The 18,547-nt window shown below is 45.3% G+C and overlaps 1 protein-coding gene across 2 annotated transcripts in view; it reads right to left on the reverse strand.

Annotated features, from left to right (window-relative positions):
* The window catches only part of LOC126532394 (uncharacterized), a 56,953-nt gene that overhangs the window by 34,608 nt on the left and 3,798 nt on the right, over window positions 1–18,547 (reverse strand). For both annotated transcript variants that reach the window (XM_055070681.1, XM_055070680.1), the window contains exons 2-3: window positions 14,226–14,376; window positions 8,961–9,070 (exon numbers count right to left, since the gene is read on the reverse strand). In XM_055070681.1, coding sequence (XP_054926656.1) covers window positions 8,961–9,070; window positions 14,226–14,327 — 212 coding nt within the window. In that variant the 5' untranslated portion in view covers window positions 14,328–14,376. The remainder of the gene's footprint in view (window positions 1–8,960; window positions 9,071–14,225; window positions 14,377–18,547) is intronic.

Below are 18,547 nucleotides of genomic sequence, written 5' to 3' on the forward strand. Positions count from 1 at the left end.
TTAAGCTACAACATCACATGTCTCATTTCCAAAATAAGAAAATACTGTTAATAGGTGACTTCAATCTGCCAGATGTTTGCTGGTACCGCTTACAAGGCGATGCTAAGTCTGGGAGCAATGCAGACGTTCTGTTTGATGTCATGCTTACTCATGATTTAGCTCAAATTGTAAATCAACCTACTCGTGTACAAGGTTCATCTTCCTCTATACTAGACTTAGTTTTTGCTAGCCGTCAATATTCTATGCATACTGTATCGGTCGAAACAGGCATTTCAGACCATCACCTCGTAAGCGTATCGATAGATTTAGTTAAGTCCCCTTACCACAACAAAAAAGCCAGTCACGTTGGTTGTTTCAAGGATTATTCTAGGGCTGATGATGCCGCAGTGATTGATCATATGGAAACTTGTTTATCGAGCTCCGATGATAATGACGATGTCTGCAAGCTGTGGGAGCGATTCGTCGAAATGTGTCAATATTGTCTAAATGCCTTCGTTCCGAATAAACGCAAAAAAGTTCACAAACGCACACCTTGGATGACGCGGAAGATTATTCAACTGAAGCGAAAACTTAAAAGATCTAAGAAAAAAAACCACCAGTTAAGTCAGATTGAAACGCTTAAAAATAATCTTGAACGTGCGGTTCGTGAGTCAAAAGACTTCTACTTTAACACAACATTACCCAGTTTTGTTAAAAATGACCCAAGTAAATTTTGGAACTTCCTGAGTGACAGCAAGAAACATATCTCAAAAATAACAGCGGAGGGAGATACTTTGACTGATCCGATTGACATTGCACGCCATTTTAATTATTTTTTTCACAGCGTATTCTCTGAAGCAGGTGTACAAACTGTACAAAGCGCATCAAATTTTCCTGTATCGGAGGTTGACTTTGTTAGCCTCCCTGGTGTATTTGCTTTGCTTTTAGAACTGAAACCTAAAACTTCTTCTGATCCTGATAATTTACCCAATGTATTTTTGCGACGCTATGCCGAAATAATTGCGAAGTTTCTTTTTGTGTTGTTCAAAAAATCTCTGCTGTCATCAAAACTTCCGGTTGAATGGAAGACTGCTCGAGTTGTTCCCATCTTTAAAAAGGGTGACTGCACATTACTACAAAATTACCGTCCTATTTCTTTAACTTCCGCATGCTGTAAAATGCTCGAACATATTATTGCTAAACATATTAACAAATTTCTTGAAGAACACTCCATATTAAGCGACTTTCAGCATGGGTTTAGAAAGGGCTATTCTACAATAACACAATTAGTTACAATAGTACACACCTTTGCTAAAACACTGGATATGAATGGTCAAATAGACACCATATTTATGGATTTCAGCAAAGCATTTGATAAAGTTCACCACGAAAAACTGATTCAAAAACTAAAAAACATTAATCTTCCAGACATTTTAATATCGTGGATTCAAGATTACCTCACGAATAGAGTGCAATTTGTTTCAGTCGATGGGTGCAGCTCCAGTTGTCTCCCAGTCACCTCTGGGGTGCCCCAAGGAAGCGTCTTGGGGCCTTTGCTTTTTCAGATTTACATAAATGATATTGTTAATGTGGTTACTCCAGGAACTCATATTCGCTTGTTTGCTGATGATTGTGTCATTTTCCGGCAAATTACGTGTACTAACGATCAAAACGAACTTGACCAGTGTCTTCGAAATGTTCTTGATTGGTGCAGCGAGTTTTCCATGGTTCTTAACACTGAAAAAACAGTTTCGATGCAAATAACACATAAAAAGAACCCAATTAACCACGTGTATACACTCGGATCATCAACACTAAAGCAGGTTAATAGCTACAAATATCTAGGTGTAACAATCACAAGCCGTCTTTCCTGGAACTCACATATAGATAACATATGCTCCTCTGCATTTAAAAAGCTGTGTTTTCTGAGGCATAAACTAAGAAATTCACCTTCTCACGTAAAACTTCTAACGTATAACACTTACATCAGGCCAAAGCTCGAGTATGCTTCGGTTGTTTGGGACCCATTCACTAAACTTAACATAGATAAATTAGAAAGGGTTCAAAGAAAAGCTGTTAGGTTTATCTATTCCAAATTTAAAATCACCGACTCCCCCACTGACCTCATGGCGGCTAACAATATTGAAACACTTGAAACGCGAAGAGGAAAGTATCGCCTTGAGTTTCTTCATTCTTTACTTAACCATAAGTTTGCTTTGGATCCTTCACAGTACATATCCCCTCTAACCACACGTCATACCCGACATCATCACATTCACTCATTGACACCGTATTTTGCGAAAACTGACTGTTTTAAATATTCCTTTTTTCCGCGGACAATATCCGATTGGAACCATGTTATGACATCTTAATAGTTTGCAATATTTGTCTCCTCATTTTTATGTGTATTTCTTTTCATTGTGTTCTGTATCTTTTGAGTTTTAAGAACATATGCCTGTCCTGCTTGGACCCTGAAAAGGGTCTGCAGTATGTACTAAATAAATAAAAGAAAGAGGAGTGTATAGGCTAACAAAGAGGTGCGCAGTACATGTATTTCATTTAAAAAAAACTAGATTATCAAGCGAGTATAGAGATCTAGATTAAGGGGACGCAAGCATTGAGGCCCCCTAGTACATGGGGCCCCAGTGATTGCGTCCCCCTGATAAGCTTTGCAATTAGTGTATTGATCTTGCATGCGGAATGGTTGAAGTAGTAAGTCATTTAATATTTGCCTTTCTTAATCAGTAACTGCTTGAACAGGTACACGGCAATGAAATTAAATGCTACCTCGTATGGTGCTCAAGACACAAGTAGGGGAGAACATTTGCCATGTCTACTGTAACACCACTTCCAACATGCAGTAGCTTCTAGGCAACGAATGCATGTTCATTGTGTCGGTGCAACTTGCACCAACCTCTGATGAAAGAACAGAATGTCTACATTGTACACATTAGCTCATTTGCACCATGTGCGGGGCAGCACAATAAAGTAGGGGAATGTTTCTTGCCATTCTTTTTTTTATTTTCATAACCAACGGACAGTTTCTTGGGTGGAACTTTGATACGAATTCACAATATGTTCTGTGTAAATCTGCAAAGCTCGCTGCCTATGTAATTCATCATAGCTCTGGCACAAGCTGATGGCGTCACCAACAGTGCGCGGGTCCTTGGCCAGAAGCATTTGGAACGCGTCATCGTCGATTCCCTTCATGACGTGCGTGATCTTTTCCGCTTCCGTCATGGCAGCGTTCACGCTCCTGCACAAATCGAGAACATCTTCTATATAGCTGGTGAATGTCTCAACCGTGTCCTGTGCGCGTGTACGCAAACGCTGCTCGTCTCGGAGTTTCCTGACGGCGGGTCGGTCAAATACTTCTGTAATTGACGTCTTGAGCGCCGACCACGTTCGGATATCCCTTTCATGATTTCTGAACCAGAGACTGGCCACGCCCGCGAGGTAGAATGATACGTAAGCCAGCTTGTCCGAGTCATTCCATTTGTTGCGAACGCTCACCCGTTCGTAGGACGACAGCCACTCTTCAAGGTTATTGTCGTCTGTTCCGCTGAAGATGGGAGGCTCCCGCTGGCGAACGGTGCCAGCGCAAGGAACGGGTGACGATGGAAGGGTCTGCTGGTCGGCGTCCGGCATGGCAGAGGGTAGCGTCCGAGAACGGAGTTCCAGGATATTAGAATGGAACGTTACCCCGCACCTCCACCACTTATAAAGATGGTTTATTGGGGTTCGTAGCGACCGCCGGTTCTACGATGCACCGAGCACAGTTCTCGAGCTCGAGCCGCTGCTGCGCGCTTGATGCTGCCGATGCTGCTGACTGCGCGCACGTTCGTCATCTTCCTTACAATATATATATATATAACAGTAGAGCCATTGCACTAGAACAGCTCATCAGAGCGCTACGCATCTTAGTGAAATTTTCGCAGCGAGTATTCTTCTGGCACGGCTTAATAATGCTCACACCAACACTAAGATTTCTGTGCCGTTTGAAATGTAATGTCCGTCACAACTAAGTGCCAAGGAAATGTTACGCTTCGAGCGAAGCATTCTGCAAGATCTTCCATGTTGACTTTGTCGGCATTTCAATAACACAAATTTATGGACAGACATGACACTCCGCATTGCACTAGCAGCGGGTAATTCAAAGCTTCTATAGCTTGCCATATCCAAGTCCCAAAGTTTCACGATTCATGCGGTTTCAAAAAAAAAAGGCGCGATAGCAGAAATCAGCCGAAACATCCTAATGAAAGTACAGAAGGCTCACGAAGGGAACGAGGTGCCCGCGGCAGCCGAGGGAACAGGGGACAGCTCTGTCTTGGCAGTGGCTTCACTCGTGAGATTGCGCCTCAATAACTTCTCGCGCTACTAAAATATTTCGCATATAAAATAAAAGGTGTAGTAATAGTGCTCTTCGTCAAGGCTGGTAATACAGCTCTACGCATGCAACTAATCAGCACTGTGTTTGCGCTATTGGCGTCGAGTAATTACTTCGTGTAGGTGAACTGAAATTGTGCAAGTCAGCTGCCACATGCATGAGCTACGAAAATGCAGCACACGTGATCCCCAAGTCGAAGGACAGGACTTGTTTCTGCGCGTTCTTTTCTTGCGTTCAGCACAGCACGCGTGAAGTTTTCGAATGATTGGGCGTTGCTTCTTTTTCCACTCGCTCGGGTTTTGTGCGGTGCTTAATTCTGGTAGTGCTTTTGTGACTTTAAGTTTGTGACTTCAGTGTTTACAGACGATTTGGCTGCCAGCACAATGCAATCACGCGAGTCGCCCTGTAAGCGCCCGGCTAAGTCCACTAGCCCGGAGTCTTGATACCAGAGCAAAACAAAATGGCGGCAGGACCTATCTCAAGATGACTGTAGGCGGTAATACGTTAGAATTGAATCTATATTAGCGACACAATCTATCGCCACCTTCGAGTCGAGTTATGTACGAGGCGTGTACTGCAGCGGGACTCCTCTTTCGTGATTCCCTAGCAACACTCGACGCCGTCTAGCGCCGCCGCCGCGAAGCCTGCGCATCGCCTACGAAATGCATGGCGCGCTGGTGCGTGCGAACGCTGGAAAACGCGCCATACAACAACCGGGCTACTCTCTCACTCTTCGGATGGATGGATGGATGGATGGATGGATGGATGGATGGATGGATGGATGGATGGATGGATGGATGGATGGATGGATGGATGGACGGACGGACGGACGGAATGGATGGATGGATGAATGGATGGATGGATGAATGGATGGATGGATGGATGGATGGATGGATGGATGGATGGATGGATGGATGGATGGATGGATGGATGGATGGATGTTATGAGCGTCTCATTAGGAACGGGGTGGTGGACTGTGCCACCAAGCTCTTGCTATTATACTGCCAATTGTGCAACCTAGGTTAAAAAAATAAAAATAAAAAAACATGATGAACTACCACAACCAAACTTCTTGATCACCTATTCTGAACTTTGCTTTTGTAAGCCTCCGTTTTTTTTGTCGTTTCCCTATTTTTCTTCCACCAATCCTCCAATCGCCCCTTACCAATACCTATTGCGGACATGTTTACTTTCCCCGTGCTCTCGCTGAACCCAAGGGCTTCAAGGAGGCCAGTGGTGCCTCAATCGACCACTGGGCAGACGTCTTCACCTTATAATAAAACATGCTCCATCGTTTCCCTAGCTTTACCTCGGCAAACACATGCTTCTTCTCTCTTCTTTTATCTCGCTTTATAGGTGCATGTTCTAAGGCATCCTGATCTTCATTCGAAAAGTAATGAGCTTCCCTTTGAGTTGTCATAAATTGACTTCTTTCTGGACACACGACGCCGTCGAGTGGCACTGCCCATAAGTCCGCGCGTTGCTTCCAAGACGAGAAGTGTGGCATGCCGGTGGCCGCAAACGTTGAGACCCATTCCCTCGCTTGCCGCGCACTCAGTGGCCCATACTGAGTGTTCCAAGATCGCGAGCGGTTCATTGAAGAGCAGCGCAGAGCCAGCGCAAAGCGTTAGCGCGAAAGGCATTCCCTGAAAAGCGGCATGTACCCAGCGCATCTGTGGCGTGGGGTTCCTGTCCTCGAGGAATCCTTGTGACGTGGGCTTATTTCCACTCAGCATCGGAGAAATTTAATCCGTCTTTTTCGTGATTGTAGAGCTGCACATTCTTAGTGGCCCATACTTAGTTACCCAAGCTGGCGTCAAATACCTTCATTTAACAGTGGCACATACCTGCTGGCACATGCCCAGTATTCGAGTCTGCGTTCACTCGCGTATAAACCATACAGCGCGCCGCGGTGGTGTTATCGGCCATGGAAGTTACACGGAGCACCATGGCGACGCTGACGACAAAATGTGCCAGGAGTGTCCGCATAACTTCTATCGCAATAAAACAAACGCGCGTTCGATTCAGCCGTGACAGTTACAGCATAGAGGGGGGAGGTCTTGACCTGTCTCTACCGTTAGTGAGCTGCTGTAAATATGTTCAGCAGCCAATAGGGTGAGCCAACATCGTAACCACTGTTCCATTTTGCTCACTCGGTGTTCTGAGGGACCGAATCGCTGCTCTGCTTTTTTAACCTTTAAGTGAATAATTGGCAATAAAATGTGCTCCATCTGCTCCGGCACAATAACCTGTCAAAGCGATTTTTTCCGCAGTACGAGTTGAAATACAACTTTCGTCATTATTGTACTGACTCGTCAGACATTTTTTCTTTATTTTTACCCGATTTGGAGAAGGGCGGAAAACGGTTATATAGCAATATCTGTGGCAGAGGAACCCATCCATGATGAAGTAAGGTAGCACAATTGACATATACAAACCGAAGGTTGTCCTCTACTTCACCATGGAACCTTAGCAACTCGCACAAATGTCGGCCTTGCTACAACAACCCGTTGTGTATTCTATTCTAATGCAGAATGTATTTTTTGAGTTGGTAAAGTGCTTTTGAAGTGCTCGTATAACAGAGCAGCCCTTTGACATACAAAACATTTGCGACAGCAGGCTTCACAGACATATTGAGACACTTTTCGAATCGAAGCTAGCATTGCATTTAAGCGCACATCTGAACAAAGCTGACGGGCTGATACGTAATACAGACGTATTTCTTTTTTAGGTGGGGAGGCGTCTATTTTGCTAGTCGCAGTAAAAATAAAGTGGACCGATATCTAGAAGCAGCCGGCCCGCTGCCTCATCAATGTCGGCCTCTGTTTAGCGCGCGAATTTTATTTTATTTGCACACTGCGTTGCGCCAACTGCCGAAAGAAGGGGCCCTATAACGTAAAACTATACCAATATGTTTTTATTCCAATCTCCTGACGTCAAATTTGCGTAACCGCCGACGCAAGTATCGGGCGGTCACCCGCAGGGTTGTCTGGACCGACCAATCAAACGCTCTCCTCGTTCATAGGAGGTCACTTTTGTTTGCTTGAAAAAGGAATAACATTGCCTACACTGAGCGGCTTGTCTTCTCTAATTGGCTGACAACAGGCGAGGAGCACGCTCAAGCGGAGAGGGATTCGATGGGGCCGAGCCACTGCACTGAAAATAGATAACCGGATTAAGAGGGTGGTGCCGGCGTCTGCGATTGGTCCGCTTTCCCTTACCTTGCTTGCGGCGGCTCGTCGAAAGTTGTGGCGGCATGCAACCGAAGCTTAATAATGACGCTGAAACGGATCCTCAGCAAAGAACAGTTGGCAGAACGAGGTCGTAAACGTGCCGAAAGTGCTCGAAAACGTTACACGGCCACGCAAGAACGTTTACTATACTCAATTAAACTCATGGCCTTTAGGCCGGTGCGAGTCATCAGTACCTGAGCGATCGGTGGCAGCCATCTTTTTTTCCTTTCGGAACGGGGCAGCCTGCGGCTATTCAGAAGAAAATTCAGTTTTGTTCGCATATTAATGCATCTTTATCGCGTACAAGTCAATTTGATGCGGTGGGGTTTTGCGGCTTTATGACGTCGCGTCACAAGCAGGTGAAGTGGTTGCTGCCCGAAAACTTTGGCCAATCGCGGAGGGCTCATGGGGAAAAGGGGTCGAATCAGAAGCGACCATTTTTCTTTTGTTAAATCCAATCATGCATAATCAGTTAGTGCATGTCATATCAAATGGGGAGCTATCACGGTTTTCGTGACGTCGTGTGACAGGCAGGTTAAGGGGGGGCCGGTCCAAAAAGTTTTTGACCAATCGTGGAGGGCTGATTGCAGAATTGGAATAGAAAAGTTTGGAACAGTTTTACGTTATAGCGCCCCAGAACGAAAATACCGAGATTGTTTTTTGGCGGTGCTATTGTTACGTAGCACTATTAAACCATTGCTTGCCTTATAGCAGCGAGCAGCAGTGGGAGGGGACCAAGAAGCAAGGCGGAAACAGCACCTTCGCTGTGCTGTTGAGAGAGCTATGCTGTCAAGCGAGCCACTTAGTTTTCGCCGTACCGTCAGTAACACGGCTCTAGGCGCTTCGCGACAAATCGATATATGGCGCTGGACAGTTAAATAATCTTGTTCTTTTGAGGTTCGGGCGCTTTATAGCTGCATCCGCACCCATATAAAAGGGTATAACGAGAAAACGTCATCCTCCTCCTCAAGGTGCCATTCTGCCGCCCATTAGCGTACATTAGCGTATTAGTACGTTAGTGTGATCCCATGTGCTACAAATAGTAGCCTTGTTTAGCGATACATTTGAAATATGTCACTCCACTCATAGAGTCACCGGGTAATTTCGCGGTTATCACCAGTTCTATTAATGCATTTGTGTCCATCCAATAGTTAATCTTGACAAAACATTTTGACACTACAAAGTTATCTCTCATCCGTTTAACCTTCTTGCCTTTCCAGGGTCATTTGTTTTATCACTATTGCTCTCCGAAACACCTACGCACAGCCCGAGATAAATGCAGCCTCGTGAAATGAGCAAACAATCTACACGAGGCGTAAAGCCCAGCAAGACAATAAAAGTCAGCTTAGGTGACAACGCACGTTTTGAATCCGGCAGCGATGTTTACGGCGAGGACAATGGTTGGTGAGTACGTGCTCGCAGTACTGGACAGCGGGAGCACATACCTATTAGTCGTAGACTCGCCATCACCCTGCGAAACGAAGACAATTGCGATATTTGTGTCCTTTCGATTCCGCATAGAGTCACCTAAATACATGTAAAGTGCTTGACACATCTCTACACCGAGAACTACTTCATAGAAATAACCTATATGCGAGGTCATCACAAAATAATCTTAGTCAGCCCCCAGGACCTTCTCTAGCGTAGAATTAAATCGCTAGGGAACATTTTAGCAACCATAAAACTACAAAAGTGACACTTTTTCACCGTGAATAAGTGACAGTGAACCTCGATGGTGACCTCGTCACCACCAAAGTTCATTGTCACCCAACTTACGAATGTCTTCAGGGCATCCTTGGTGCATCGATGCTTTCCGTTGACCTTTGCCTCAAGGACGTCGCACACGTAATATTCAAACGGGTTGCAGTCGAAAATGAGGGGAAGCCACAATTTCGAAGACCAGCAAGACGGCACACCCACTCTGGTGGCTTCGCGGCTAAGGTGTTGCGCTGCTAAGCTCGAGGACGCGGGATCCCGGCCGCAGATGCCGCATTTCGATGGGAGCGAAATTCGAAAACGACCGTGTTGCTTGCCTGGCGAGCATATTAATTATCTCCTGGTGCTCAAAATTAATCCGGGGTGCTCCACTACGGCGTGCCTCATAATCATATCGTCGTTTTGGCGCGTAAAACTCCAGAATTGTTTCATTCTACAATGAAGAAGCGCGACGTGCAGAGCTGCGCTGCGGGATTGTCAGCGATAGGCTGGCGATCAGGGAGTTTCAGTGAGACGGCACCTTGTCGCAAAGCCACGAGTGGGTGTGCCCTGTCTTGTGCACCGGGGGTGAACGCCACTGGAAAGTGTGTCTGCTTCTAACGGCCGCCTTGTACATCCAGGGCTTCGTAGCCGCTTTCAAAGCGTAGTCATAACAGTCAGAGCTCATCCTCAGACTATATTTGAAAATGTGGGGCGCGGTGACTTAACCCAAAGCGATCACCACAGCCGCCACCAGCATCGCAGAGGTGCTGTGCACGACCTTTGGAACTCCGGCTCATGCTGAAATATCAAGCGGTCATTTCGGTTGTTCAGCGCCCTGTCACAAATGAAGTCGTCCTCATCAGAGAAAAGCGCTGGAGTGCTTCGGAAGTACGGGGAGCGTGGACAGTTAAGTTGGCGGTCTCCTCGCCGAAAAAAATGTGCATCGCATGCCTTCGCACCGCCCCAACTAAGTGGGGCCTTCGCCACCCTCACTGCTTCTTGCGAGGCAATTAAGGCTGAGTTCGAAGTCTAGGTTGAATTTGTTTTCCTTGAATTGTTCCAAGAATGCCGCACTTCCTTCGCGATCAGTTTGCGTTATATTGCCTGGTTCATTCACATCTTCTTGCATCTCACAGGCCCTAGATATCTTGCCCTGGCACTTTCGTTTTCTTCAAGCCAAATGATACACTAATTTGCTGGGCTCGCCGTCCGGCGCAAAACGGTTTACGCATTGCCACTCTTCTGCGAAATTGGCTCCTAAACATTTGAACGAATCTCACAATACCTATAGTTCCGTGGTTCACCTGCGAATGACATTACAGCCAAAATGCGGCTAGTTCACTTCGCTGCATATCTGCGAGGCTGAATGTGAAAAAAATCAAGGGGCACTTAGTTATTCCATCGCGGATGACTTCGAAATCATTAGCACCAACGCACAGCACCTGTGCTTTTTCAGTCATCGCAGTTTAACTCCGTCTTAATGAAAAGCAATGTCGAGGGTTCGCGCCCCTACGAAGATTGTGGGGTCGAGTGTCTTAATTATCTCGATGTTAATGAAGCGTGTCTTAACTACGTTTTAATTACTACCAACGCTCATGCTTTCCACTACTGCCAAAAGACGATAGTTTGGAGGCCATTTTTAACTCCTTGTTTATTAGCTGCACATTAATTAGCATGGCCTAAATTAACACCAAAGGTCGTGGGTTAGAGTTCCTTAATTAACTTTGACATAAATAATACCAAATATCGTGGATATGACTGCTACCAGAGGTCGAATGTCGACTCCTACTAAAGTCGTAGGTTCGAGTACCTTAAATGAACCAGTCTCAATTAACTGCGCCTTAATTAGATTTGCCCTAATAAACACCAAAGTTAGTGGGTTCGACTCCCACCAAAGGTCGAGTGCTCGTATCCTTCACTACCACCATAGGCAGTGAGTTCGATTAACCATATCTTAATTAACTATGCCCTAACTCACCCTACTATACGCGAGTTAAGGCTAAATGTAGTTAGGTTATTTTGCAAATGTAGCTAGTTAGGGCAAAATGTAGTTGCTTGATTTATAGCTTTACATGAAAACGTTTCGCAGTGCTGCTTCCGAGTCTATGAAGATTGCCCATTGTCGTGGAAGTTGCTGTAGTACGTATTTTAGCGACATAAGCAACATAGGCGTGTTCATGAAAGGTTAGTTGTCATATTACAGTGTATTTCGTCCACGTAACCTAGCGTCGCAGTGTCCTGGCATCGCGGTGTGCTGGCGTGTTCCATCACTTTCGCATGTAAAGGAACGTCTAGCTACATGCGTTCCATATAAAACTAGTTTTGTCGAAATAAACGCAAAATTCGTAATATTCGAAATTCGTAATACGAGCTGACTTTCCGCACCAATTTTCGCACAGTTTCTGAGAGGGTACATTATTTTCCTTGGGTGTTTGGGTAGTGAGAGTAAACAAGTGGTGTTACGTGAATGTGAAAATACATTTCTGATGGAATTTTCCAGCTCATTTATACGTGTGCGTAAATTTTCTAACGCTTTTGCGACGTTCTTTTTTGTGTTAACGAAAGAAAGCCAACACAAACAAGTTTTAGCATGTGCTGACGACCTAATGAGAGCTTCTGATAAGACAGGATCCTGTCGTCGTGCTTCTTTGCATTGGCTTAATGAGAGGCCCAAGAACGAAGATCCACAAATTTCAACAAACTGTGGGCTTGTGCCTTTTGCATATTGCCTTTCTGCTGCACCGTACGTGCGTGCGCAGGCCACATGAGGGCCGGGCGGAAAGTTCAAGTGGTTATTGGACCTTTATTGTAAGACATTATGTACATTAAAGTGTAGACGACACTAGATCACTTTGTCCTAGGACACTACTCGTGTTACGTGGGTCACAAGAATGCGATATACCAAACATACTAAATATGCAAGTAACAAGAAACCGTTTTCGCATTCAATGTAAAAACTAGATCCCGTATTCGCAAAAGGATTTTAGGCGGGAGCAGTTTTTTTCCTAGAACCACAACTTCCAAGCCGTAGGTGAAGTTCACGGTTACCGACGTGCGTTTTGCCTTCATTTATGTCGATATTCTAAGAGTGTTGGCGCCATCCGAAGGGTTCCGCTAAATTCCGAGTATTGTTGGCAGACCCACAATGTTGCTTGAGCTGACGCTGTTAGAGGACATTACTGCCGAGATCATCACTTCTACCGCATTTTCCGATGTGTTGCCCTTTGATATTCAAACCGATATATTCCCCGCCCGGGGCCGTCAGTACGTGTCGAAGCTTTTCTTCCAGCTCACGAGCCATCTAAAAATCTGCAATTGTAGCATCTCCGACGCTACAATTTTGATTTTTGCTACTATGAAACAACTAGTCCAAGATCAGGTCATTTTCAGTAAATTGACTTTGTATGCCAACGGTCGCTTGTTTTTACGGATCGCTCGGCCGAACACATTATGAATGATTTGAGGAGCACTGGCCTGACTTCAAAGATAAGGCGGGGCATGCTGCCTTTTCCGTATTGTACAGTACAGTACCAATATCTGTAAGATTCTAGATACAGTCAGAAATTTCGATGCAAAACCCTTTTGAGAATGAGTTATCAATGAATATCTATCGAGGTTTAAGACAAAAACAACTTGCACAGTACAGAGAGCGCGTAGTCGGCGGAGTTGCCTTTCTCGCCGCAATGACCCTTGCCACCAAGCCATTTCATCCAGAGGCGCAGTTTGGTGCCAAAGGGGAACACAACGGCTTGCAGCACTTTTTGCACTGTTACCACAAAACAGGCAGCTTTTTACACGAATTATATAGCTTAAAATCTTAACTTATTTTTGAGCTTGTGTGTCATATGGTCTGGTTTTGCAATCGTGCTGCCTCTCTATTCGCGGTGGGCCCGGTTTCCTTTTTTTTACATATGGTGTTTTGGTACTAGGAAACTGAAACGACCCCACTACTGGGGACGCTCAACACTGCCCTGTGCTGCGCAAGATTGCTGTGCTCGCACATTGTTGCATATTCTGCGCTTGCGCTCCCTATAGAGAACGGACACTATTCGGCGCGGTCAAAGAGGTTGGGTATCTCTCTGTGTTGCCACCCGGGTCTGTTCACGCCATTTCTGGAACTCAGGTGTCAAACGCAGGGGCGCTTGCACGATGGGGCATCCATCAAGTTTCTGAAAAACATTGCGCACTTGAATGCGTTACAACTACTGATGAGAAATTATGGATTGCATCTGCTCATGAAAAGCGAGATCACTTGAACGCGAGCGCTCCCTCTCGGATAGGTAAATGTACGGCCGAAGTGTGCCTTTTTCGAATGCCACGCTCGAGACTAAACTTAGTTCTTATTCTGGCCTGCCCTGCGCAACAATCGCGCCATTCGCGTAGGCGAAACATGCATGGTCGAGTGATATCTTATGTCTTCTGCACAACGATACGAGCGAAAGGCGTGCGGGTATCACGGTTGCGGAGATAAGAAATTATTAAGTTCTCGTGCTTTCTTCACGTGCGGTTTTAGTAAGCCACCGCCTCTGCAGAGCGAACCGAAAGACGTTTCACGTGAAAAGTGAACATCAAGCATTGTATCCGCCTTTTATGATGACGTTACCCGCCGTGGTTGCTCAGTGGCTATGGTGTTAGGCTGCTGAGCACGAGGTCGCGGGATCGAATCCCGGCCACGGCGGCCGCATTTCGATGGGGGCGAAATGCGAAAACACCCGTGTACTTAGATTTAGGTGCACGGTGAAGAACCCCAGGTGGTCAAAATTTCCGGAGCCCTCCACTACGGCGTGCCTCATAATCAGAAAGTGGTTTTGGCACGTAAAACCCCATAATTTATATATATGATGACGTCAGCAACCACTCATGAACATGCCCTTCTCAACATCTCATAAGTTCAGCTTGTGCGTTCAATTGCTGGGCCAAAATCTTACTTGATAGTACACGTGGTAACCAGTCCGGCTCCTCGCTTCTTCTAAATATGCCATCTGGGAATCAGACACGCTGAGTTTCGGGTTTACTAGGCTCACAGCCATGTCTCTGGCAACTCTCGTTCCTTTTCAGCAATTTTTCGACCTTTATTTCCTGTTGGGGACACAGCACAAATGAAGTCAGCGTCATAACAAGGAACAAGGATGACAAAAATTTTCATACATATTGACGGCATAAGTGCATTGCAATTTTGATGAGTGTCATTTTCTGATGATAAAGTAACTTTTAAAGCAGACACTGGAATTAGCCATACACTCTTAGCGCAGTAAGGTTTAAGTTTACCTTTAGTTGCAAATAACCTATAACATAAACGTTGCTAGGTTACTAAACCAACTTGTTATTTGTGGTTTTTTTCATTTCCGTCGGGTCTAGAGGTAGCTATTTCGATGTAGCTATATCGAAGTAACTCCAAGTAGCTATTTTAAACGTTACTGCAACGCCAAATGTCTCATAACTTTTAGATTGCTATCTATTAAAAGAAAGTGACAATTCGTGGCACAGGGGACTTATTGTATAGATGGTAAGTTTGCTGATTATTGTGTCGCATTACAGTCCTGACATATTTTCAGCCAGGTCTAACATGTGAAATATGGTGTGTGGCAGCAGGATGGAGGCAGTTTGGAATAAATTAAGCTGGTATTGATGCCAATCGGAATGTTTGTTTTCACAATATAAAAAAAAATTAAATCTTGCACGACCGCATGCTGAAGTCAGCCTGCGGCAGTTCAGTGGTCAACTACGCGTACAGCATAGGGGCCAGTAGAATGTAAAAGCAAGCTACAGCAATATTAAAAATACATCGGAGAGAGAGAGAGGTATTGATTATGATGAAAAAGCTGAGAGGTCGGCCAGAATCAGTGTTCCGACCTGCTCCTCGGCGCTGAGGGAAGGGGAAAGGGTGTAGACCGAAAGTAATAGAGAAGACGTTGATTATGAGGATGAAGATGGTGGGGAAAATCTAGCACGCTCCAAAACTCTTCAAAGTCTCTTGTCCAGTCCGCTCTCATACAAAAATTTGCTTAGAGCCTTTAGGCTATCAGGCTGATTACGAGTATCAGGCGAAGGTCGCAATGGAATCTTTTTAGTTAATTGTCCAACGACAAATTCGGAGAAGATGTCTTTCAGCTATTTTCTCGGTACATCAAATCACGGAGAGATGCACAACAAGTGTTTTGTCGTCTCAGGAATACCGCATTCCTAACAATTCGGACTGTCCGCGTGGTCGATGAGATGTAGGCAGCGCCGGGAGAAGGCCCCACCTAGTCGTAATCCGTACAGCAAGGTTGCATTATACCTTTTCATGTTCGGCGGCATCCGTATTTTCATCTATTGGTCGGACAATATTGTGGTGAACGATGATGTCGCATAAATTATAACTGCGGTTCAGTGTGATGGAAAGCCCCCCACTACCACTGCAGGCATTTTAGGCTGTGGTATAAAACCGACCCACACAAAAACTAAACGCAGATGCATTATTGTGATTGAATATATATTTCTACAGAATATATTACTGTTATTTTTTTTGTGTATGAATGCTTGCTCTAGTCGCGTTTGTAATCTTTTCCTGAAACACGACACCCTTTGACAGCAGGACGCACACTGAAGGGTGCAGGCGGGCGCAAGCTTGAATACGGTAAAAGCTCGACGACCGACAGAATAAAAGCGTTGAGCAGGCCCAGTAATAACTATTTTGTAGTAGAGAAAAATGCTTTGTGCACTGTATTATGCCACTGTGTCTTCTTGATTTCTTTTTTGCCTTTCTAACGCTTAAGAGGGGTGGTTCCTAAACTGCAGCAAATGTCGGGTTCCTTAGGGAACGCCAGACGCGCACGACCTGTGCCCGCTCACTAACACGAGAGAAAGACGCCGCTACATTCACATGTCAGCGGATGACTGCCGCTCTAGCAAAGTCTCGTAGGGAGATGAACGGGCGCTCACGGCATGAGGCCGCAATGGCGGCCGGCCAAATGAGCAGGGAGAAAATATACAAATACAAACGAACAGCAACATCTTTAAACTAAACCATCTAAGAATCATGATATACGATTATGTGACACTTTGACCGAACTGTAGCTTGATTATTCTTTTTAGTTGCCCTCTATAAATAGATGCCATTATCAAACGCGCTTCAGCTTCAGCCAAGCATGAGTGCAGTCATATCTTCTCTACGTTGTGTAGCTCTCAAGAAGCATGCCGGGAAGAGCATCTCCGATGCGGTCTTTTTGTAACGGTCGTGTCACACTTTGTTTCATCGTTATAGTCACCTTATAACACTCTCCGATTTGGTGGCCAGCGCTTGCCAAGCCTGTTGTGTGTCTGAGTCGCTAGTGACGCTTGATACAGTTACCAGAAAGACTCCTAACGGGCGCCAGCCACTGACAAGAAGCATTGCCGCCATGGAGCAGCGACATTTTTGGCGCGCTGTATGGCCGCTGCATTGCCGATGAACAGTGGTAAAAGTTATTCGCTGACGTTGGAGTGGTGAGCATCGCTTATATTGTGACTGCTGTTACGAATGCCGAAGACAGCAATAAATGTGACCTAGGTACAACTGCGAGTCGGCCTAGTTGGAACAGATCCATCTTAAAATTTTTGTGCGCAAACAAACAGGGACTAAGTATAGGGTCAACACAAGGACGAGCGCTTTCTAACAACTGGTTTTATTTTTGAAGAACCACCTGCTTAAATACCCACAGATCAGCGCGATCTAGTCAACAGAGCACGCCTATAGCGCATATAATACACACAGATCTGTGTGTATGATAGGTGCATGATAGGCGCATGATAGGTGCAACTAGGCACAACTAGGTGCATGCTAGGTGCAACACGGCGCAACTAGGCGCATGCTAGACGCTACTAGGCCCATGCTAGGCGCAACTAGGCGTGACTAGGCGTATGCTAGGCACAACTAGGCGCATGCTAGGCGCAACTAGGTGAAACTAGGCGAAACTAGGCGCATGCTAGGCGCAACTGGGTGTGTTCTAGGCTCATGCTAGTGCAACTAACTGTACGGAATGGCGGGACTTGATGGGCACGAAAATCGGACACAGCAGTCGTGTAGCTGTCGGCTTCTCCTTGCACTAGACGACTGTGTACCTGCTTAGGGCGGCAGTGAGATGTACGGCAGAAGCGGGGATGTTTTGCGTATAGCTCCCGTTACACCACAGCCTTGTCACATTTAGGCGGCCATCGAAACGGGCACCGATGGTAGTGCTAGTCATTTGCAACTGCTTTTGTGCGCACTGCTGTTGCGCGCCCATGATACGAGGGCATGCGCTCGCCCCGCATTCTTCTTTGCTCGTGTGGATGCAATATTGAAAGGCAAAGAAAAGAAACTGGGATAAGTGTAGTGACTGGGAATGCCTCCTATGGTATGCTTGACATTTTAATTGGCGCAAATATTGAAGTATTTAATATTTAGATAAATAATTTCGCCCAACTAGCTTTTGAGTGATAAGAGAGAAAGCCGGTTTGCACAAGGCGGCTACGAATGAAACAGTATTGTATAGCCTCCCTGTTTAAAGACGTTCGCCCACGATAGCTTGGACAGGCAGTTACATCAATCAATTGAACACTGGCAACGTCAATTCTCAAATAGTTTTGCGTATTGTTGACTGAAGGAAAAAATGGTTGCCTAAACTTGTTACAGAAAACAAGAGAATGGCCTGTCTCATTTCTTTTTATTAGTTCATTTAAAGTGATGTTGTAAAAGCTCCTGATAGTCCCTCTTGTATTTATGTGGTTCTGAAGAAATACAAGAAACTATGAGCAGACTACCGTTAAAGTGATGTTGTAAAAACTTCTGATAGTCCCTCTTGTATTTATGTGGTTCTCAAGAAATACAAGAAACTATGAGCAGACTACCGTTTGCCAACTAGCAAGAGTTGTCATTCGAGCGTGAATGCGGAGCGCTATATTACTGCCATGCCTAGAATACTTTGAGGTAACAAATCTAAAGGGCCTAATTCAAATTTTAGTTATTTGTTCGGTCATCTATTCTTGTGTGGGCTCGGCGGCACCGTCGCTGACGTCATGAGTAACCCCTTCTTGGACGTAGTAATGCAGATATTCAAGGTTTATGAAATAGCTTTGGGGATCTCATAAATGACTGCATTGAAAGATTTGTTCCACGTATTGTAAAGACGAAGAAATGGAAAGAAAAGGACCCCTGGATCTCGCGGGAGACGTTGCCGATGCAAAGACGACTAAAACGGTTAAAAAATAAAGCACGCAACTTTAACGCCGTGGGTTCTCTCCAGCAGCG

Source organism: Dermacentor andersoni, chromosome 4, assembly GCF_023375885.2.
Source record: "Dermacentor andersoni chromosome 4, qqDerAnde1_hic_scaffold, whole genome shotgun sequence".
Classification (NCBI taxonomy): Eukaryota; Metazoa; Arthropoda; class Arachnida; order Ixodida; family Ixodidae; genus Dermacentor; species Dermacentor andersoni.